The sequence below is a fragment of the Perissodus microlepis genome, chromosome 16 (genome assembly GCF_051167445.1).
Source record: "Perissodus microlepis isolate ML-2025 ecotype Zambia chromosome 16, ASM5116744v1, whole genome shotgun sequence".
NCBI classification, from domain to species: Eukaryota; Metazoa; Chordata; class Actinopteri; order Cichliformes; family Cichlidae; genus Perissodus; species Perissodus microlepis.
In genome coordinates, this window is record NC_140476.1 from 31,362,690 (window position 1) to 31,385,934 (window position 23,245).

At 40.2% G+C, this 23,245-nt stretch overlaps 1 protein-coding gene across 1 annotated transcript in view; it reads right to left on the minus strand.

Moving 5' to 3' along the window:
* The window catches only part of plekhm3 (pleckstrin homology domain containing, family M, member 3), a 52,938-nt gene that overhangs the window by 17,214 nt on the left and 12,479 nt on the right, over window positions 1-23,245 (minus strand). The window contains exons 3-6 of the mRNA XM_084907678.1: window positions 21,427-22,533; window positions 7,142-7,287; window positions 6,470-6,663; window positions 1,172-1,235 (exon numbers count right to left, since the gene is read on the minus strand). Of these exons, the coding sequence (XP_084763804.1) occupies window positions 1,172-1,235; window positions 6,470-6,663; window positions 7,142-7,287; window positions 21,427-22,533 (1,511 nt within the window). The remainder of the gene's footprint in view (window positions 1-1,171; window positions 1,236-6,469; window positions 6,664-7,141; window positions 7,288-21,426; window positions 22,534-23,245) is intronic.

Genomic DNA, 23,245 nt, shown 5'->3' on the forward strand with positions numbered 1-23,245 from the left:
ACCTTTTGGCAAATCGGACGAAAAGAGGAAAAAACCAATGTGTTAGTCCCGTCCCGTCCCTGTTTGCTGCTCTCAGCTGCAGTTCATCGACTCTTGCTGAGGTCTATTTTTAGTAGTGGATTAATACATATTTGCTGCTCTAGTAAATAGCTCCTGCGTTGGGAATTTAGGACTGGCTAAAATATAATGAAAAGTGTATGACTTTGGTAATGAATGAAACCCATCACTGAGCCGAGTCGTATGAGCGGTGAACATGTGCAGACTTGATCGCTAAATGAGCTCATTTTCACAGCTTCTATCTGCTATGACATTAAAATTTCAGCACCTAAAACTGTTAAATAAACTTCTAGCTCTTTGCAAATGTTTGTGTGCTCTTGATAATAAAGGAACATACCGTCCAATGACTAATGAAACAATGAATGAAGCATAAAAAAAAAAGAAGAGTTTTTTCAAACACTGGTCACCATATTACGATTGACACAGACTGAAAATGTCATTTTTAGCATCATAATCTGTTTCTCTAACAGACACTGACAAACCAAATGCTGCTTTACTTGTTTAAAATAAGTTTATTCAAGCCTATAATCTATGCTTTATGCCTTATTCTACATTAAACCTTCAATTTGTATTCAAACACAAAAATACATAATTTAAAAACGTGGCAAGCATGTTGATGGACTGTATGCTTTCTTCTACTCAATTTTAAGTCTATTACAAACATTGTGGTTTAGTCAAATATACCACTATTGAACACAATCCAGAGTTTTAACAAAATATTAATGGGTGCTGAAATGATTTTGTAGCTTCCAGCTTCAAGAACACATTCTGAGTTTATCATATATCTGCAGCAGCAGAATCTATCGGCGAGCAGGAGAGCTGCGTGCATTTCCACAGATGGCACATGAGTGGTAGCTTTTTTTGATTATTATTAGAGATACTTGACACAGAAACAGGACTGATCCAACTCGAAGAGCAATGTTGTCACACAGAGTCACAGTTTAAAAGACATGATGGGCTTACCAAAGCGTGTATGGCTGCTTTCTCACAAGTACATACAGAAGGCGACTTTCAAATGATTAAAGTATCAAAACATGTTTCACCCAGACCCTTAATGCTCGATGGTATATGCATCCTATTCTGTGTGCATGTAGCTCTGGATGTGTGCATGTACCTGCTGCAGGTCAGCCAGGGAGTACAGGTGGATGTGCTGTAGGAGGTATTCCCGGGGGAAAATCCTGTTGAAAGAACAACAACAAAAAACTATTTGTCCGTCACTTTCTATACAAGCAGTTTATCAGGTTTAAACAGTCAGCGATGCTGGTACTCCAACTCTTCTCTTTTGACCACGAAAAAAAGAGAAAATCTGGATTTAAAAAATGTTTTCTTTGTGATGAATCTCACAAAGATCATCCCACAGCAAGGTAGAGCCTGATGTTGTTTACACCGTGCATGAGAGATTTATGATACTTACATGCTACAATATACAAAACTGAGACGGGGTACCGGCGATTATACTGCTGACCCTTCAAAGTATTTAATATTAGTCATGTAGCATTTTGATGAATTATAAGATGCATGAATAAAACACACAGTATGCTTTGCACTGGAGACACTTAGAATCCTGCAGCATCATAAAAAAGCCACTGCCATGACATTGTTTATGTCATGGCAACAATTACTAGCATTACTGCACACAAACTGAATTCAAGTTAAATCTTAAACTGGCTTCTAATAAAACCATGCGAGGGAGTTTTACTGCAATACACTCAGTCATCTAAGTGTATAAATAAGAACAGAATGATCAAGATCTGTGGGCCCATTATGAGCACATTTAATGTTTAACCACCAGCCATTCAGTCCAGTGATTGCTAAACAAAGTAATAATATTAATCTAGAGGCAAAAGCTTTCTCATTTCCTTCAGTAGTGTTTGACGAAACAGACGGCAGAGGTGTGGTGAGGTGTGTGTGTGTGTTTGGTCCAACAATTTATTTTGGTTTGTTTTAGTTTAAAGTTGCTGGATGAGGAAATGTGAAATCTTTAAGATTAGAATTAGGTTGTGTTTAGTGAGAACATAAGACATTTAGCTGCAATGTTCAAGGTTACTGTGAGGGGCTACAGAGGGATTATGCCAACAAATGTTCTCACGAATCAGGAAAAACACACGAGTGTGCTATGAGGCCTCCTCTCAGACCTCTAAGAAGGATGGCACCACCTTAAATCATGTCTAAAGCTGTGCTGGGTGTCATTAAAACATAAGGTTGTGTGCATGGGTGAAGTAGACGCCTCATGGTGATAGGTACCACTGATAAACTGCTGTTTGGAACGTTACCAATGGTTACCACATCAGCATTCATAGAAACTCTCTCACACACACACACACACACTCTGATTGTGTCGTCCATGTGCGGATGAACACACCCTCAAAGTGTGTGCCGATCTTGATAAAAAGACTTGAGAACTAATATGTTTTAGATTAGCAAGAGCACACACAAGTTCATGTACACATATGTACACACATGCCAACAACTGACAGTATTTGTGCAAGACCTGATAGGATCTAATTCTATATTTTATTTCGATATCCTCTGGGCTATTTCCACTCCGACTGACACACCTTTTATTAAATTCTGTTATCCCTCAGTGATTATTATTGTGTACTGAAGGTGGGTCTGACCTGAGTAGGTCTGTGTACAGATGTAGGAAGAAGTTGTGCAAACGAGTATGTTCCTATGTGTAAGTAGTGGACAAACCAACAAATTACAACATGGAGCAAACAAAGCAGCATCTCGAGGCAAAAACAAGCTTATCTTTTAAACCTCTGGATGTCTTTTTATGTTGACAAAGTGTCAGGGAAGTGCTGATACAACTTACGTGAAGCTTTACATTTTTGTCCATCACACAGCCTCCTGAGTTACTAACGCAAGAACAGCAACCTGCACGTAACTCCATGACATCCCCACTGAAGTCAGGAAGGACATCACAATGTTGTATGTACAGACGGGAATTAAAGCACTTCTCAGACAAGCGTACTATCGATATGTTGATACGATAATGCCAGGCATTAGGATACAGAGATTCTATGTTACTTGATACAATGAAGGAAAATTATCTGTGTAACCAAAGATAAGCATAAGCTTTCACCTGTGGTCTGCATTTTACCCCTGTGAGTTTCTTCTTCTTCTTCACCACAATTTATTTAACTTTACATCACTCTTCACTGATAAGTGGCAGCACAAGGAATCATGAAATAGTGACTGGAGCATCAAATCTGTTAAAAATCTATACGTGTTCTGCCATTTTGAGTTTATTTCAATGATTAACATATTTTAAGAGCAAACAATACCATTAGTTTTCCTAATCATGTACAGACATTGGAAAAAGAACACACTGTCCTGTCCACGTGCAGTCCTGTGGAAAACATAAGCACACCCTTACTGCTTGCATACTTTATACTTTTATGACTGTTTATGTCTAAATTTTATCTACCATGTTTGCTATATATACATTTTTCTTATGTTTTTTTATGGTATTGTTTACGTGTTACTGTAAACAATCCCACAATCTTCTCAGGAGTGGACGTCCTAACAAATTCACCCCAGGGTAAGATCAGGCAATGCTCAGAGAAAATACAAAAGCAAGCTACATCTCAGAATTAATAAAATTAATTCTATTCAGTTTTATTAATATACTGTGCCAAATCATAACAGCAGTCTGAAGTCACTTTATGTTAGTAAACCACAGACCCTATAACAATACAGCAAAACCCAACAATCAGATTCCCCCCATGAGCAAGTACATGGTGACAGTGGTAAGGAAAGAAAACCCTTTTAATAGGAAGAAACTTCTGGCAGAGCAAGAAGGGAGGGGCAGACATGACCAACAATTAAAAAAAAGACTGTTTGGAAGGGTTGCCAGAAGAGAGCTGCTCTCTGAAAGCTTTGCTTTGGATCGCAAACTTACATCTGAAGAGATGAAAGCAAAGTGGAGATGTTTGCTCATAATGCACAGCGCCACATTTAGTGAAAATCAAACACAGCATATGAGCACAAACAACTCATACCAACTGTCAAGTACTGTGGTGAAGGGGTGATGATTTGGGCTTGTTTTGAAGCCACAGGACCTGGGCACCTTGCAGTCACGGAGTCCACCATGAATACCTCTGTATACCAACGTAGTCTAGAGCAGCGGTCCCCAACCCCCGGGCCTTGGACCGGTACCGGTCCGTGAGTCGTTTGGTACCGGGCCGCGAGAGTTGAGGCTCAGGTGTGAAATGTATGGTTTTCAGGGTTTTTATCGGTTTTCAGTGTTATTTTGTTATCGTTTTTATCGTTAACTCGGTTTTCCTGGGTCTTTTCACGTGTGTTATGAATAAATCTTCTTTTTTCAGTACCGGTACTAGTTTTATTTTGTTGTATTTATCCACGACACCTTAAAGGCCGGTCCGTGGCACAAAAAAGGTTGGGGACCGCTGGTCTAGAGTCAAATGTGAGGCCATCTGTCTGACAGTTAAAGCTTGGCCAAACTGAGCCCTATAACAAGACAATAATCCAAAGCACAGACGCAAATCTTCAACAGAATCTCAGAAATAAAAAAATAAAAATAAAATACAAATTGAAGAGTCCCAGTCAAAGTCCTTAGTTAGATCTTTACCTGACTTAAATGCCGTGTTGGGCTCTTAAGAGGATTGTGCATAAACAAATGAACCGGCAACTCAATATACTCAAGGCAACGCTATAAAGAGGAAATTAAGTGGGCCAAAGATTCCTGTGCAAACCTCTCATAGTGTCCGAGAACCACTGCACAGGGCCACAAACACAGCTTTGAGGGCCCCGTGTGGTTCCTTGTGTGATTGTGTTTCCATAGCCGTCTAGCTGCATGCAACAGGCATATCTCTTCAGATCCCCTGAAATAAACTAATGACTACGGAAAGGTTTTAGCGCCATGGCCCTCATCAATCCTGCAGTGTTTGGAAGTGACGGGGCACTGGCCGGCATAAGCTAATGGGACAGAAGTAAACACAGAGCGCCACGATGCTGCTCGGCTTGACTACTACGGCATGACTGAAATGCTTTTTTTTTTTTTTTTTTTTGGAAGTTGAGTTTGTGATCCCGATTTCCTATTTTAAAATGTTAGAAACAGATTTATATGAATGTTAGGCTTACATTGCATTATGGTGACTGTAGCATCCATCAAATTTAGTTTCTGCTGTAAATAATCAGCTAGGAAACTATAAGAAAACGCAGACTTGGGTTGATCACTATTTAAATTGCCCTATTAAAATATAAGTCATATTACAATTTCCTCTTGATTTTAAATGCAAAACTATTTATAGCTCACTTAATCAATGATCCGAATGCATATTTCAGTGTTTTTCTGCCCACTAACCAACTGATGAATCATGCATTTCATCTCCACATGTAAATATTTTTATAGACTTTCATCTTACTTGTTGCCAACATTAAAATATGACAAATCTATGTGCTGCTTCTCCATTAGGAATGCTCTGTTAGTGAACCAGACCGGGGCAAGGAGCATCCATCACTGCACAGACAAGGCTTTCAGTGTGTGATCCCACTCACATAAACAGTCGTCCCCCCTGACCATCACACACATCGACATATACACACACAGACACATGTCTTTAATGTATAAACAGTCTATACACACACAAAGGAATGCATGCAGATAAAAGTTATGATAATGTATAGATATGGACTCAGACACACACATATGCGCACGTGCACGTCACGCAAGGAGAAAATAACAGTCAGTCTCAAAGCATTATTAAGGTTTCTGATGTGGAACATTTATTTTTAAATAATCTCTGCATATTCATCTGAGCAGAGCTTCCTTAAAGGATCAGTTTAGCAAAATTTATTGCTCTGCTTTGTACCAACAACATCTTTGTACCTAAAAAATCTGTCAGTTGTAGCTTTTTTTTCGTGTTTTGTCTCATTTTTTCCTCCTTCCTTTACATTTAGCCATATAACTTGATGAGCTTCTCGGTTAGTTCAAACAACTTAGCTCTTTCCACCATAAACATGACATTTGACCACCTCCCCAGTTCTCATAATGATGAGTTTTGACAACTCAGGATATATTACATTAGAGTAGTTTCCAGGCTTTTCCGGGGAGAGACCACCCTCACTAACTTCTGATTCACAGCCAGTCATTTTTTTCTATAAGCCGGCCTTAAAAATGACAGAAACCACTCAGTTCAGAAAAAGGCTTCAAGGCTTTCTCTTAGTCGGCTTTCAAGGGGTGAAGAGTTAAGGCTGGGTCGGGGTATCGGCTTGTACTTGCATTTAAGAGACATTACATGAATTTAATTTTCTTGCAAAATTCTTCAGGTCAATCAGCACGAGACATTTCAATTTGTAAAATATTTGCGTACCTCCTCATTACTGCTCACATAAGTAAATAACTGCTGGGCTACAGAAATGCATCTCAGTCCCACAGTGTTCATACCTTCGTCTGAGGTCCTCAGCAACGGTTGCTCGGCAGCTGAACAGGTAGGCCCGCAGTGACTGGAGCTGCTGACGGAGACGCAGGACTGTGCTCAGAGGCTCACAGTGTTCGTACAGACAGGGGTTAAGCTGCTGGATGTCCAGCAGTGGTTCTTCATACACAAACTCCAGGAACTCCTTGGCCTGTTTGGACACCTGGAAAAGTTTACATTAAAATGACTGCATCAAAGACCACTGACATATGAGGGATGATCCTGAGCTCAGACTTTAATGCTTGACAAGATAGAACAAGATAAAACCTGGGTGGCTAATTTTATTTACCCCCCGCCCAGAGCTACAGTAGCCATTTTCTGCTTTTTCTATTAATTGCTAATAATGTGGGGGGCTGGAGTCAGTAAAAGAAGTATGGTTGGCTAGTTGAAAAATAATCCCATATTGAACACAAATCTAAGACCACGCTTTCTGGCAGTAGCTTAATATTTAGCGTACAGATGTGATAGGATCAATTTTTCTCCAGTACTTACTGGAAACCTGCAGATCTTTAACAGTAGTCTTACAGTATACTATAAGATAAAACATGACAAGGCTTTTTAAGCCCCAAAGACCCTCCTCTAATGATTGTGCATTAAAAATTTGTTTTTTCTTTCATATTTCTGTGTGTATGCTTTCATACCTTGTGCTTGCTGGTGTCCCAGTTATGCAGCAGGCGTGCTGGGATGAGGAAAGAGTTGTCCTGATGGCAGCTTTGGCAGTAGTACCAGCCACTATAGTAACAAACCTTCGCCTTTCCTCTGGACAGACCAATGGGACGCTGACAACCTGAGAAGGAAGTCATTGATGAGTATGTGTGTGCCTTCAAATTTGGTACTTTAGTGTGTCTGAATGCTATCAGGACAACTCAAAGTCACACAATTTGCTTTTCAGTCCCAAAACATTTTAATCCAAAAGTGTTTTTTTATTGTCTCTGACTCACATATCATCAAATTGCAGCTTCACTAAAGAGATCCATATCTGTAGCTGTATTTGTTATCATGGGCTAATTAGTATTGCACACACTTGGTGTTAAAAGTGCACTGAAGCAGACAAAGACGAGCCCTGAGAGAGAGCACAAAGGCTGTAATGCAAATTGGTTGGTGTTAATATGTATCGGTTTATTGCCCCACACTAAATGCCATGCTAATCCAGCCAAGTAAACCTGTAGATAATAAACAAGATAGCCTCTATTTGACAAGATGCTCTGACCCTGATAAGGTAATCCACTGGATCAGGAAACACAGATAATCAAACTTAAATTATCACCTTGCAGGTTTTATACCTCTGACAACCAGGCAGGCTTACATCCATGCCTGTTCACTCATAGTATATGTAGTGAATACCTTGAAAGCAATTAATGGGTGAGGACCAAAGATCAGTGTCACTCGGTTTAACCAAATGTGAAATATGGTCACAATCTCTTATCCATCCCTGAATTATGGTTACATAATGGTCAAATGTTTTTCTTGCAAAATAATAAATAATATGATGTCACAGTGAAGTGGACCTTAGACACAGTTCATGAACTTCTCGTTCTTTTTTTATGTTTTTTATTCTGACATTTTGATGTTAGGTTGTGTTATCTTGACAAACCAAAGCCACTCTGAAGACAACAGCTGCCTGCGAGTGATCGCAGACCTGGCCCTCGGCTTCAAACCAATCGTTCAAAAGGCATCCAGATCAGAAGCTGATTGCACACCGTCATAACTTGGGTCGTGCTGTGGTCCACAACCACCGTTTTCCTTAGTGTGACTAGAGCATAACAAAGTGGGTGTGTGGTGTGTAGCTGTGTGTGTGGACAGACATTGTAGGGTGGGGCTAGCAAAACTGAAACAGTTGTTCATGCAAAGTTCATGCAGTGCCTGTGTTTGGAGGTACGCAAATAAACAAGCTCTTGAGCCAGACTTTCACTCTTTCACTCATTACACAACCGTTTGTCACATTTTCAATAAACACTGCGAGCAGCTTCCAGAGAGACTGCCTCCATATTTATGCCACAGTGGGTATAATGGGTGCTTTTTATCATGCTTTCCAGTGACTTTTCAAAACAAGTATAAAGCCACTGATGGTGTTCACAAATGTGTGTGGAATGATGATGAAAACTTCTTCTCTGTATGTTTGCTCAGCTTTGTAAAAACTTCATACACACTAGTTTGGTTCCTGTGCCTTTTACTGCTTTTAATAGAAGAATTTCATGTTGAAACGTTTAATACATTTGGTAGTTTAAACTATATTTACGTTGTAGTGAAATATCTTTAAGCGTATCTACAGAGCCTAATGTAGTATGCACTACAGCAACAATATCCCTCTTGTTTTTGGCTGAGGGAGCCTGTGCTGATCTCCACTGCAACACAGAAACTCCTGAAACCACACATGCATTCTTCAGAAAGATGATCCTGATAGTTCCCATTTAGTGCATCTTCTATCCAAAATCTTCACCTCACTGATTTGAGGTAATCCCTAGATAACAGAATCCTGGTTCTCCCAGTAGCCACAACACAGCAGACTCCATTTACAAAAAGCTCTGCAGACCTAAAAGACCAACAGATTCTCTGCTCTATTCAGCCTGATAGCTTCCACACTCTGCTTTGTCTTCCAGGCTCTTTAAAGTTCATTCTTCACCCAAACACCCGGCCCTGCTCTCTGATCACGCGCACCCAAACAGTTGAGCGCTGAAGCAGTTCAACAGGTGTCTCTTATCGCACCATCTTAGCGGACACAGAGCCTGGAGGAAAACAGCAAATGAGGAGAGGCACAGAAGAAAAGATCCTGAAGATTGTTATCTAGGAAAACACAGGCTTAGGAAGCTACGGAAAAAAGAAAAGGAAAAACAGTGGAAGAGGGACATGTGTCAGCGTGTTTGTCAGCTCTGCTTTAACACAAGAAGCGCAGGCTGAATGAGAGGAAAACAGGAAAACAAAGACATAATAAGTAAAAAGCTATTGAGAGATGAGAGGAAAGAAGGGACTGCATGAAAGAGAAGAGTAAGATCAAACAAGCGCAGATGATGGCAGACAATAAAGACAACTATCACAGACAATAATCTGAAAAAAGGCAGACAATGGTCCAATCAGCATTCAGAGCTGAGCTCCTTCTTTATCTAACCAAAATAAAAAAAACATATTAATTTGGGAGCTTCACTCACAAAAAGAATGGAAAACCAGGCCCAGCTAGTACTCCACTAGAAGCTTTGATTCTGAGATCAAAATAATCTTTTTTTAAAAAATATATTTTACTATTCAGTTCATTTATTGCTTAAGTTTTCTTCTCCCTACCTTTAAGCCAGCTTTCTTCTGATTGGCTATTATTTAAAGAGCAAGTCAGAGAAGAGGATATCCACTCTCTCTGACATCACACAGAGCCAAACATAAAAAAACAAAACCGTCTGAAACCCAGTGTTTAGAGCAAGTCTGAGGCCTGGGTTATTGCTCAGTGGGATTAATTACACATATGCCGACCTCAATATTTAAAATTCTTGCCATATGTAATATGTAAGTGTATATATGACAGATAAGAAGAATAATGGGGCCTGACGGTTCTAACATTTTCAAATTCTTAATTTTTTTATGCTTTCTTGGTGAATGTGATGAAATGCTAAACTTTGTCACTGTGAATCAAAGAGATTAGTAACGGATAAAAGGGAATCGTGAACAACTCTGTACAACGCTGTATCCTGTGGATGCAACAGGATGATGTACCAAAGCTCACAAAGATCTGAACTACGGAAGAAAAGCTTCCTATAAGTGAGCCTATAAGCGAGTGGCCAGTGCAGTCCCTGGATGTCAACCCTTTTGCCTTTAATTAAAAATGTGAGTAAACCTTACAAAGTGATTTTCCATCTGTCACATGTATGACCTCAACGTGAGTCAAAGCACCGTCAGACGTGATTTGCCTGTCTTACTTCCTGTCCACTGTGTCTCTAATTTAAACATTATCAGCATCCATTTTAAAGAATTTATAAAGTTTAAACAATGTGCATTTGTTTTTCTTTAATCAAAACCACTGTGCAAGGATACAATCCTCGACAAAAGACAACAATAAAGTCTTATCTTACCGAAGGGCCAACAATTGAATACATATGTGTAACTCACTTCTAGTTAGGCTTATTACAGCAATGAGCTCATGCTGCTGTTTTGGTCAATGCTCTTTCCAAAAAACCACAATCCGCTGGTTGGCAGCCAGCAGGCTGAGGGGATGGTTAACAATCAGAGAAACACTATGTCACTTCGAGGAAACGGCTGACCACCAGATCAGCTTTCTGGCCAACTGTGGTCTCAAATTTGGTGTGCTGCTGTTGGGACCAGAGGAACAAAGACAGATATGTATGTAGCCTGAAAACATTTGCAAACCGAATAACAACCTTTAACCTAACCTCAAATTCTATATCATGAGTAAAAGAAGAGAACACACCCACGCTGACTGGTCACACGGTGGCGAAAGGACCTCTACAGCAGCGGGGGCACTCTGTAGTGTCCTTTGCTCAATAAAACAAAAAGCAACAGCAAAGGCAATGTGGACTACAGAAGATGACAAATATCAAATAACACCATCCGTATAAATCTGATGCTGATCTGTGCCTCTTCCAAACCTCGAAACTGCAGCAAGACAACTGCAAAACATACACACTGCAGGGATTCTTACCAAAGAGCAGAGAGATCAAAGTAAGGACAGGTGGCACTTCTTTGTTCTGGTTGCAATGAGAAATGTGTATGCTTTACGTCACATTACTCACTCAAACTAAGGTTGGACTTTTAGGAAGTTGTGTTTTTAAGAATATTTACTGTCATAAAAAGTAAACCAAGTCTAAGCAAGTATTTATATATAGATATACCTGCAATTCTTATCCAAGCCAATACAAAGTGGACACTTAGTGAATGTAAAGTATAGAAACTGTGGGTTTAGAAGTATATATCATGTAAATAAACTGTAATAACACACTATACATAAATATGTAAGGACTTTATAAAAGTAATTATATAAATTACAATTTCAATACATAGGAAATAGCAGCACTATTTCATCCTTGACAGTCATCTCATTCTCTCATGAGGCACTTTTGTCAGCAGTTTCAGTGGGCAGATTGGAGCATGATTGTGGTCAATATCTTTAACAAGGATGCATATTTTCATCACTGTGAAGCATCTAAATCCAGGCCGAACCAATACCACCCAGCGGCACAACTGCAGCTTCTTTTTATAGCTGCTGTTTGTGTGTGTTTGAAGTGTTTGTACATTACAAAGCTGCAAAATCTCAGCTAATTTCCACCCAAACTACAAAGTACATTTGTACTTTTTGGTTATTATGAAGAAGAAAGAAGGGTGATCCCAAACAAACTGTCCACCTAGGATGGTTATGTGGAAGAGTTTCATGTAGACCAGAGCGATAAGAGTTTGAAAGACTTTACAACCATCCAACCGGTGTAGGTAAGTGTGTTTCTATTTCACTTAGAAATAGATATTTGTTAAAACACCTGCAGCGAGTGTATGTGTTAAAAACCTGCAACTTTTGTTGCCTGCAGGACACAAGAAAAAGTTCAACCCCACCACACCCAAACCATTTTATCCATCCTTAATGGAAAAAAGCATTTAGTGAAATAAAGGTCCGCATGACTCCATCTGCAAACTTGTTTACTTTCTCTACATTAATAGCGTTCATCCAGCTTAGTTTCACTCTATATTTCTCCTCTGGCAGTGGCTCTATGCCCACCAGGCGGGTCCGGCTCACAGTTTGGGAACCAGGTGGTGTAGCTAGCAGGTGGCAGATGAAAAGACACTAATTATGCTTATTTTAACTGAAGTATTAAAAAACAAAATCTCTGGTGGAATAACTGATTACTTAGTAAAAAATAAAATTCATATTGATTTGAGGTTTTAATTAGCCTCTCTAGCATGAGGATTTGCATCTTTCCTCTCTTGTATTATTACAAATTTAATCCATTTATAGGTGCTGTTGAACAGAATAGGCAATTGCGAGACAACAGTCTGGGCTCATAGCAGGGGTGTAGCCAATTAGTGGCCCCCTCCGACCCACCCCGCACAACCTATACTCACAGAAACAGAGTTGCATCCACTAACTTTTATAAGTTCAACAAATACCGTTGATTCAGATGCATTTAACATCACAACCACCCATTTATACTGAATTTATCTTATAGGTCTATTAAAAATAAACAAAAAAAATGACTTTGGCAAATATTCTATATTTTATTATTTGAAGGTACAAGAAAAAATTATAATCATGTGAAAAAGAAAGTTTTCACAGGACTCTATGCAGTCCTGTGGAAAAAAAAAAGGCTGTTGCTGATGATTTACATTTACTTACCCACTTAATTCCTATGGAAGTAGAAATTGTGCACACCACTAATAAAAGCAGAGGTTTTATTAGTTTGCTGATTTGGCATTCAGGCATACAAGTGTGTGTTAACCCACAATTTTCCCAGGAGTAGAAGCAAATTCACCCCATGTTCAGACCGTGCAATGCTCAGAGAAACTGGAAAAAAAAAACAACAGATACATCTCAGACTCTACAGGCTTCAGTTAGTTATGTTAAAGTTCATGACAGCATAATAAGACCAAAAGACCAAACAAGTATGGCTTGTTTGGAAGAGTTGCCAGGAGGAAGCCTCTTCTCTCTAAAAAAAGAGCATGGCAGCACCGCTTAGGCTTGCAAAGTTACATCTGAACAAACCACTTCTGGAACAATGCCCTTTGGAAAGATGAGACCAAAGTTTGACCATAATGCACAGCACAATATTTGGTAAAAACCAAACAAAGCATAGCATCACAAAAACCTCATTGGACAGATGTGAGGTAATCTGCCTGACAGCTACAGCCTGGCCCAAACTGGGTCATGAAAGAGGCCAATGATCCCATGCGCATTACCAAATCTAAAAGCAATTCAAAAGTCCCTCCACAATAATGTGAGAGACTGATAAGATCATACAAAAAACTATTACTTAAAGTTATTGCTGCTAAGTGTGGTTCTTCAGAAAGAACATAGTTTTTCACAGGACTGCACAGAATCTATGAAAACTTCACATGACTGTATTACAGATGTTCGTGGTTCCTGACACTGAGAAAAGAAATAAATGCATCCCAAAGTAATATGATGTTAGCTTACACTAGCATCTTGTCAGGTAAGCTAGCAAAGGGAAAATAGTGACTGAGAAAAACATTGCTGCTACTACTACTAATATTATTAAGCATATTATGCTAGACGTTACATTTCTCAGCTGTTTAGCCTATTTCTTTTCCATAATAGCAGAAATACTGTAATCCTCTCAAAGGCTACTTTTAAAAAAAATGTCCAGAGTAACTATTAATAGTTTCAGCTGCTAACTACTTCCTTCATTATCAGCAGAGCAACAACCGCGTTTTATTCGCGTCTCTGATCTTTTATGAGTCTTTTTGGGATGCAGAGAATGAGAGACAGAGGGAAAGATGAATGGGAATTCAAACATAGCTCAAAGGTCTACCGATTGTACTGCGGCTCTCTGTAGTGAGAGAGGGTCACTTTGACCTGCTAGCAGTGAGAGAGAGAGAGAGAGAGAGAGAGGAAGAGACACAGAGATACAGAGAGGGCGAGAGAGAGAGAGAGCGATGACATCAGGGAAAAAAGGGGGCTCATGCTTTCATCTGCCCGCCAGTGGTTCAAACAACCACACCTCTGACAGGACACCCGTGTGTGTGTGTGTGTGTGTGTTATGTACATGTGTGAATTAAAACTCAAAAGACGAGAGGAGCCTGAGCTTTGATGTGTCCCATTCACACCAACCAAACACTCCAATGAAAATGTGGACAAATGGAGAGTACTATGAGTAAGATGGCGTGTGTGTGTGCGTCTATGAGAGAGAGAGAGAGCGCAAGAGAGAGAAACTGTTTGTCTTTTGATGTGAACCCACCTCCTACTTCCTCACTTCTCTCATATCTACTGATTCCCACTTCACCCAAAGCCCCCCTGTCCCACAGATTCACATGGTCTGTGGGGGCCTGAGAATGTGCTCCAGCGCAAAAACAGGGGTCATCTAACCTGAGAGCACACTCTGCACAATGTGTGTGTGCGTCTGCACACTCATGCGTGTGCGGCGAGGGGTTATGGGGTGATGGAGAGTCACAGCCTTCAAACGAACACTAACCATTTCCTTCAAAAGGAATCTAAAATGCAGCAGTTCCCATATGTAATTAGCTGAATATATTTTACATTTTAAACAACGATTCACTCGATATGTTTGTAAGGAAGCAGCCTGCATATGCAAAGAGAAGACTTGAAACAAGTTCAAAGGGAAAACGGTGAAAGCTGAGGTAGCATACCGAACATGAGATACTTATTACCGTCTTGTAGTCGCACGCTAAACATTTCTCCAAACCTACTTTCAGCTAAAAATGTAAAGGTCAATGTCTTTTGAAAAGATGGAGGTTTGATGCACATTTGCACAGCGGATGGCTGGATTCATTAATAAATAAATTTTCTATTTGCACCTAAAGTGCAAATGCATGCATCCAATTGTTGTCTGCTTTTGATCCATATATACAAGTATCATCTGAAGATACTATGAGCAAGTGCTTAGCCACAGTGAAAAGGAAGAACTTGCTAACAGGATGTTTGACAGAAGATGGATGGATGAATGAATGGACAAATACTGTTTTGAGTTAAAGAGTGACGCTGCCAGGAAGAAGCTTGATAATGAGGACCCACACTTGAAACCACCAGCTGATGAACTGTGTTCCTTGTTATTGTCTTATCGCTTTCCTTGTTTTCCCTTGACAGCGTGATATCTAATAAAACAAGTCAAACTTAAAATGTAAACAAAAGAGGCCCAGAGTATAAGATCTTTGGTGACGTCTGATCATGTGCCAGGGGAACAACTTCGCTGGATGTCTGCTGGAGCAGTGAGCAGCTTTCTTCTCAAAGCTATACCACTATTTGGAGTTTGATGGTGATGGAGAGTGTTGGAAATCTATCCAGCTCACGCCAACGTTTGTTGATTTGTAACTTTCTATCCTCTGCTGCTTCTCTTCAATGTGGCGTCCACAGGGTTCAGTTTTAGGCCCCCCTTGGATCTATCTTCAGGAAACATGGGATTTCTTTCCATTGTTATGCCAATGAGTCCCAGATTTATTTTCCTCTTAAAAAGATAAATGGTTTACCAGCAGACTCCCTGTTCAGATGTCTTGGTGAAATAAAGGTCTGGGTGGCTTTGATGAGCAAAAAACAGAAGTGAGGATTTTCCGTGACACTTCTGAGACACTACTATGGATCTTGGTTCTTTGGCGCAGTACGTTCAACTGAACATTACTAATCTGGGAGTTAAAATTGATGCGGATCTTAAACTTGAAAGCCAGGTCAGGGCTGTTGTAAGATGTAGCCTTTTTCATTTGAGGCAGTTAGCCAAAATAAAACCTATTTTATCAAGGCTGCTTTTTGACACGGTAATCCATGCCTTTGTTACATCTAGGCTGGATTACTGTAACGCACTTTATTGTGGTGTTAGTGATGTGTCCATTAGGCATCTGCAGGTTGTGCAAAATGCTGCAGTGCGTCTTTTAACTGGCACAAAAAAAGTCTGAGCACATTATCCCCATTTTATTTCACTCCACCGGCTACCTGTACATTTTAGGATAATTTTGAAGTTATCTTGTTTTTAAATCTCTTAATGACTATTTTTTCCTAATTCTCTATTTTTAACATGTTTGATTTTATTTTCTGTTTATGGTATTTGTATATGTACAGCACTGTGTGAACTAGGGCTGGGCCATATCACACCATTCACAGTAATACCGGTATAATGTTGGGCAACGATAAGAAAATTAAATATTGCGATAGAATATGGGTAAAACGCACATGCGCAGTGCCTTTGTTTTCATACGTGGAAAAAGCATGGCGGCGACGGAGAATAAAAAGGGCGAAAGTGGATCGTTGAATGAAACGGATGAACCAGAACTGGTTTGCTGCAACTTCAGTGGTGTGGAACTGGTTTAGCTTTCGTCCCTCAGATACACAACAAAGCACATTTTTGGTAGCGCATGCTAGCGGGCCGTCGTTATTACCGTGTTGTTTGGAAAATACGGCACACTTAAAATCAATCCTTTGATTTTTCTGAAAGTCGACAGTGCCCCTTATAATCCCGTGTGCCTTATGTATGAATTCTGGTTGTGTTTACTGACCTCGAAACGATTTTATGTACACGGCGCTCAGCAATCTGTCAAATGTTTCAGTACGACTTTGCTAAGCTACGAAGCCGCACCGCTTGATGGATTGTCGGAGCATTACAGCTATCGTAGGCAGGAGCCTCGCGGAGTGATACGTACTGTGCTTCAACATAATATTACCGTATTGTGTGTGTATAACCTCTTTTTAAGTTTTGTGGATATTATACATGGTTATGCTGAGGATATGTCGGCCGGTTTCCACTGGAAATGCCTTTTGGTTAAACTGTCAGCAAGGAATTTGCATTTGCACTGTTAATTTTTTATATAACTTTAATGCAAAAAACAGTTGCTTGTTTAAGTGAAAATACATTGATTTTTTTTTTTTTTTGCACTAATAAAGTTGTGGAGTTGTAAAGTATTTTGTCTCGTGTCAATTATATCGTTATCGCAAATTTTCAAATGTATATCATGATAAATACTTTTGGTCATATTGCCCTGCTCTAGCGTGAACCCTGATTTATTTTAAAGTGCCTTATAAATAAAGATGGTATGGTATTAACAGAGAAAATGTCAAACTGAAACCTGTATAACATCCCAAAACCTACTTCGATAATTGACTGTATAGGGAAGAAGAAGAAGAAGAAGAAAAATAAGTGAAGACTGAAAACATTTACATCCATAGAAATCAGGGTTCCCACTTTAATGGTGCGAGAGGGAAATTTTAAGACCAATTTCCAGAAAATCTTGAAAATGAAAGCTAAAAACCTGTGAGAAGACATAAGACCTCTATAACAAGGCCTTGAATTCAATGGTTGTAAAAGACTTCAGGGCTTCTAACACTGTAGGAGACCAAGAAGGGATACAGTCAAATAAATGAGGCGGTGACAGCAGGAGAAAAGGGAGACAAAAAGAGGGAAAGGCTACGAGTGTGAAAGAACTGGTGAGCGGAAAAGTAAAGAAAGGGAGGACAGGAGGGAAGTGAATGGATCGAGAGAGCAGAGGTGTGCTCTGTATAGAAAAATGGACGTATCCAGCTGTCCCGTCCTACCCAAAAACCCTTCAAACAAACAACTACAATCAGGGCTGACCACTGTAGCATCCCCAGGCTGCTTTTATTCCCTCTCATTCATTCATCCATTCATCCATTTTTCCTCTCCTCCGGTGCTTTAAGCCTACCAATTATCATCAGTTGCCCCCAGACGGCCTCTGTCCTTGTTCCTGTTTCAGCTGGCTTTTCAAACAGCTCTGCATTAATAAGCCAGTTGTTACAAATAAAAAGGGAGGTGAGCGGTGATTATTCAAAGCCCTGCTAAGAGACAGAAAGAAAGAGAGAGAGAGCGAGAGCCCATGTTTTACACCTAGGGTGAGTAAATGCAATTTATATGAATTGGTATGAAGAGTGATAAAAAAATAACAATAAAGGAGAAGAAGGCTGCGATAGACCTGGAAATGAAAAATCATTCCTGCCAAATACTGAAAAACATCCGGTGATCCTGACAGAAGAGTTAGAATCATCACAGAAGACATCATCTACAGTGCAGCTAAAGAAAATAAATTACTATGAACACCAGCTTGGGAAAAAATAAGAATGAATGATGAACATGTAGCTATATGAAGGTCACAGCAGATAGCTACAAGCAAACAGTTAATCCGAGCCGGACATCTGCAGCTGACAGCCTACATGATGAACATGCAGTTTTAAGCCACTTAACCCTTAGATGCACACGTGGGGTCAAAAATGACCCCATGGGTTGTTTTTCTTCAAAATCTTTAAAATGCAAAGTTGTAATATATTCATATTCCAGGTATTCCTCATAAAATATGTTTGTAACATGAGGCCATTTGCATTTTTATTTATTTTTTCATTAATTTAAAAAAAAAATGCAGTTTTTGTATCACTACCCCACTCTTCCACAAGTGGGGTCAAAAATGACCCCAAGCAGTTCCTATGGAATCTTCTATGAAACTTTCATTCTTAGCAACTCTGACTGTCCCACTTACACTTCTGATGGATCAAGAATGAATTTTTACACAGTAACATACACGATTTATAGTCAGGGCTGCACATAAGTGGTCTGCAGGTGTGCATTCGCTGTCAAAAGAAAAGTATTCCCGGAAATTCAGAGAATACGTGCCTCTTTTGCAGTGGAGGAACACCAAAGTAATTGCTTACGGAGCTTGCTTCTTCAACATCTTTAAGAGTTCTGAACAAATGTCTGTCCTCCTCCAGAACATCTAATGTACACAAACGAGCGTTCCAACTTCTTATCTGGTACGCGTCTATTAGTTTGACAGCGAATGCGCACCTGAGGACCATTTATGTGCAGCCCTGTTTATAGTTTTCTGTGCATTTCAAACATTGTACTTTCTGATTTTTTTTTAATATTTAACATGGCTGCTATGAGGCCAGCAAGGATCCCTGTGGACCTTGCCCTACAAATGATCCAGGACCGAGGCACTGACTCAGAATCTGACATCTAAGATATAGAGTATCCAGACTATTGTCCCCCCCACTGAACAAGGCCAGTCAGATACAGAGGAGTCCTCTGATGAGTCCTCTGAAGAGGAAATGGATATTGAGTCTAACAGAATGAGCCCCTCTTACTGCTCTAGCCACAATATTCTGAATTAGACGGCCAGGGCTTGCACCTGGGTTTAGTACTTTCTCCCCAGTAAATGCATGGAATATGTTCATGTCTGATAATTTAATAGAAGAGGTGCTGACATGCACAAACATGGAGGCACGAAGAGTAGCCACAGACAGGGGAAAAGAGTGGAAAATGTAATCAAACATAAGCTCCTGGCCTTCATTTGATTGACCATTCTTGCAGGAAGTGAGAAGAACTGGGATGTACCAGTTGGTGTGTTTTTTGGGAGTCCTCTCCATAACCCATTGTACAAGGCCACTATGTCTATGTATGATTTAAAGATATTCGCCGTTTCTTGCACTTTGAGGACAAGAGGACCAGAGCCTACCGACTGAAAACAAACCACATGGCAGCTTTCTGCTACATATGGGGCCTGTTCCTGGTCAACTGCAGGCAGAAATTCATCCTCAGTGATTGTGTTACAGTGGATGAACAACTTGTGCCTTTCAGAGGGAAGACCCAGCTTCTGCATATATGCAGAGTAAGCATACAAAAGTGATACAAGTGATACAAAAACTGCAATTTCTTAAAATTAATGAAAAAATAAATAAAAATGCAAAGGGCCTCATGTCACAAACATGTTTTATGAGGAATACCTCAAATATGAGAATGTTACAACTCTTTGTTTTAAAGATTTTGAAGAATAACAACCAAGTTTATAGCAAAATACATTGTTTCTATTTGGGGTCATTTTTGACCCCACTCGTGGAAGAGTGTAGGTATTGGTAGGTTGTGCATCCAAGGGTTAAAAAAAAAAAAAAAAAAAAAAATCGCATTTTGTAGTTTTGAAACCATCAGCTAATACCAGCTGGCATAATAAGGTGCATTTATAGGCATCCATACAGATACCTAGAAGATAGTGCTAACATACATCTGCAACAGTGTTAAACTATTTATACAAAACAATCAAAAACAAGACCAAAAAGTTTTTCGAGCCATCCTAATGAATCTTTTTCATATGAATGTCCTGCAAATAACGTAACAACAAGCCCTTTTCTACCTGACCCACTGTTCATATTTTATTCAGTAATAAGTGCGCCATTTAAAATTATTTACGTCCCTGTATTATATCATTTTATTCTCTAATGAGCATATATTGGGTCAGTGGGCATCATATGCATTTTCAACTTCAAGAGCCCCAGCTGACCGTGTACCCTTCTTGCCTCTTCTGTTTACATTAAAGCCGGGTCCAGTCGAGTTTCCTGAGAACTGCAATAATCAGTCACACTTTGTTGATGAGAAGACTAAACAAGCAGACCATGAATAAGAACAAGGCTGAAAGCAGGCCAATGGGGGTGAAAGGGTGAAGGGAAGATATTTCTGTATACCTACAATAATGTCTTGGGAGCCAATTAGGCAAAGTTACTTGTAATTGTAGAGATTGTTGTTGGGACTGAAGAGGAAAATGTGCAAAAAGCCTAATTAAACAAGAAATGAAAAATAAAGAAAATCACAACTAACAGTTACGAAGAACATTGTCACTAAATCAACTTATCCAGCAATTTGAACGTACGTGTGTGTGTGTGTGTGTGTGTGTGTGTGTACATAGTTGCAAGAAAATGTTTATGAACTAAGATTAATGAGACTGGCAGACTATACATATTATTTTAATTTAAGTTAATTGTTTTAACTCTGAGTGTGTTCTCAGTGCTGCTGTGCATTTCCAACATGGCTGAATATCAAAGCACTAAAACTTTAAACTGGATACATTAAATTTTTTATTTCCTGTATTGTAATTAGAGGTGAAATCACCAAATTAATATACACTTTCCTGTGCTTTGCATCATCACAGGAAAGTGTATATTAATTTGGTGATTTCACCTCTAATTACGATACAGGAAATAAAAATTTAATGATCCAACTTAAGAGCTAGCTCATATGTTCCCCAGAAAATAATTTATACTTAAAACACATGCCGTAAATACAAAAATGGTCAAAATGTGGCACTTGCAGATGACTTAACACCAAAACTCTGCACATAACCTGCTCCAGACCAGGTTATGTGTTTAGCCTAAGTTGCCACAGTGATTTAACCAGGTAAAATAAAGAGCCACTTTTAAGACACAAAAAACTCAGCCTTCAGGATGGTAATTTTCTTCAACTTGTCTGTGTTTGTAAAAACCACTCACCTGCACACCTGAAGCTCTGAGCAGTGAGCCCCTTCTCCACAGCCAGACAGGTGAGAATACTGAGGAAACTGGTGGTGACCGACTGTCGCTTTGCTCTCTGTGCGTCCCTTTGCCTCCTGTCACTGGATGGATTTGATCTCAATAGCACCCCTTGGAGACCAGGAGGTCCTACTCCTGGTTCTGTCCCTTCTTGTGCAGGCCTCTGTGTTCTGACTGCCTCCCGCAAGGTCTCCACCCACTCCTGGGCCTTGAGGTGACCATCAGCACGAAGTTTGAGTACCTCTGTTGGGAAAACAGCCTGAAAAAATTCCCCTTTCCCCGTCCATGGCTCTCCATTCTCTAACTCATGATCATGATGAACAGCAATGCAGGACGCCAGCGAGTACTGGAGAACAGGTTGGGACACAGACCCACGGCCTTCTGTAGGGAAGGCCTGGAGAACAGATCTGGTGAGGACAAAAGTGAAAGCCCGCCAGTTGTTCTGATCCGTCAGCTGGTACAGTAGACCGACTCTGAGAACGTCCTGGCACGACTGCGTGAACAAAGGCAGGGTGGTGGGTCTGCTCAGGACAACAGAATTAGGTGGAAGACAGAGCGATGCCTCTGCTGAAGTCGGGGTGTCGCTTTCGCCATCAGGCCTGGTGTCGAGCCCAGAAGGAGAAGGCGAAGACGAAGGTGACATGGGTGCAGGAAACTTCACGACATGATGATTTTCTACTCCGCTTTTATGCTGACGATTCTCCTGCCTCATGGGTCTGGCTGCCTGCACCTTCTCCCAAATCAGCCGTCTCCACTCCATGGCTTCCCATTGGCTGGCCGCCCTCAGCTGAAGACGTGTGCTGTTGAAGAAGACAGCCTGGATTGTGCGTTGGTCTGCAGGCTGGGTGATCTGGCCGGGCTGGCTGCAGGGTGCTGGAGACATGACGCTCTGGCAGTGTGACAGTGAGTAGGCAGTGCCCAGCTGGCGGTTGGCACTGCTGTCCAGAGCGTACAGGCGGAGCTCGCAAGGCGTCAGCTCAACATGGCAGGGTGTCCAGCGGCCTCGGGGCCCCTCACGCTGCTCCATCTCACACTGCTTCACCACACTGCTACTGCTGCTTTTATCAGCTGGACAGGCACAGAAGAAGAGCAGGGGAAAAAGGTAGAAATGAAACAAATGAATAATATATATGTTCAGAACAAGCAGTTGTTTTAACAAGGGCCTTTCTGTTGGCAATTTACAACCATAACCATCCAAGTTTTAAATGGGGATCAAAAATGTATGTTTTTAACAATCCCCTCACCATCTGAGGCATGTGACTTTAAGAAGTAAACATCAACCTCTATACTTAACATCTGGCTGTCAAGAGTTCCTTTTGTGGGTGTTGGCAGCAGTATTGTTTGCATGGTTCAAGTTTAGCCTTTCATGCACATAAAAACTTAACATTTTTCATGCCCTACTTCAAGATTAGTAATTTAGTTTCTAATATTTTCTTTTATGTTCACTTTATGTTCCTTAGTTACTTTTTAACTACCCAATTCGACACTGGTTAAAACCAGTCAAGTGAAAATTATTTACATGGGAAACATCTCATGCAATAAGCTACTTAAACTACAATAAAGTTTTGCAAAAACTGTGTGTTTCAATACCATTTGATAATCTTTTACCACTGACATTTGATCATGTTTAGGACTAATTAATAAAACAGAGCTCAACAATGCTATCTCTAACACAACATGACAAGGTGATCACAGAAATAGTGTGTTGAGGCGTGCTGTTGAGAAAGTGAGTGGCGGGAACATATGGATCGATGCCAGAGGAGGCAATTGAGTCCACTGT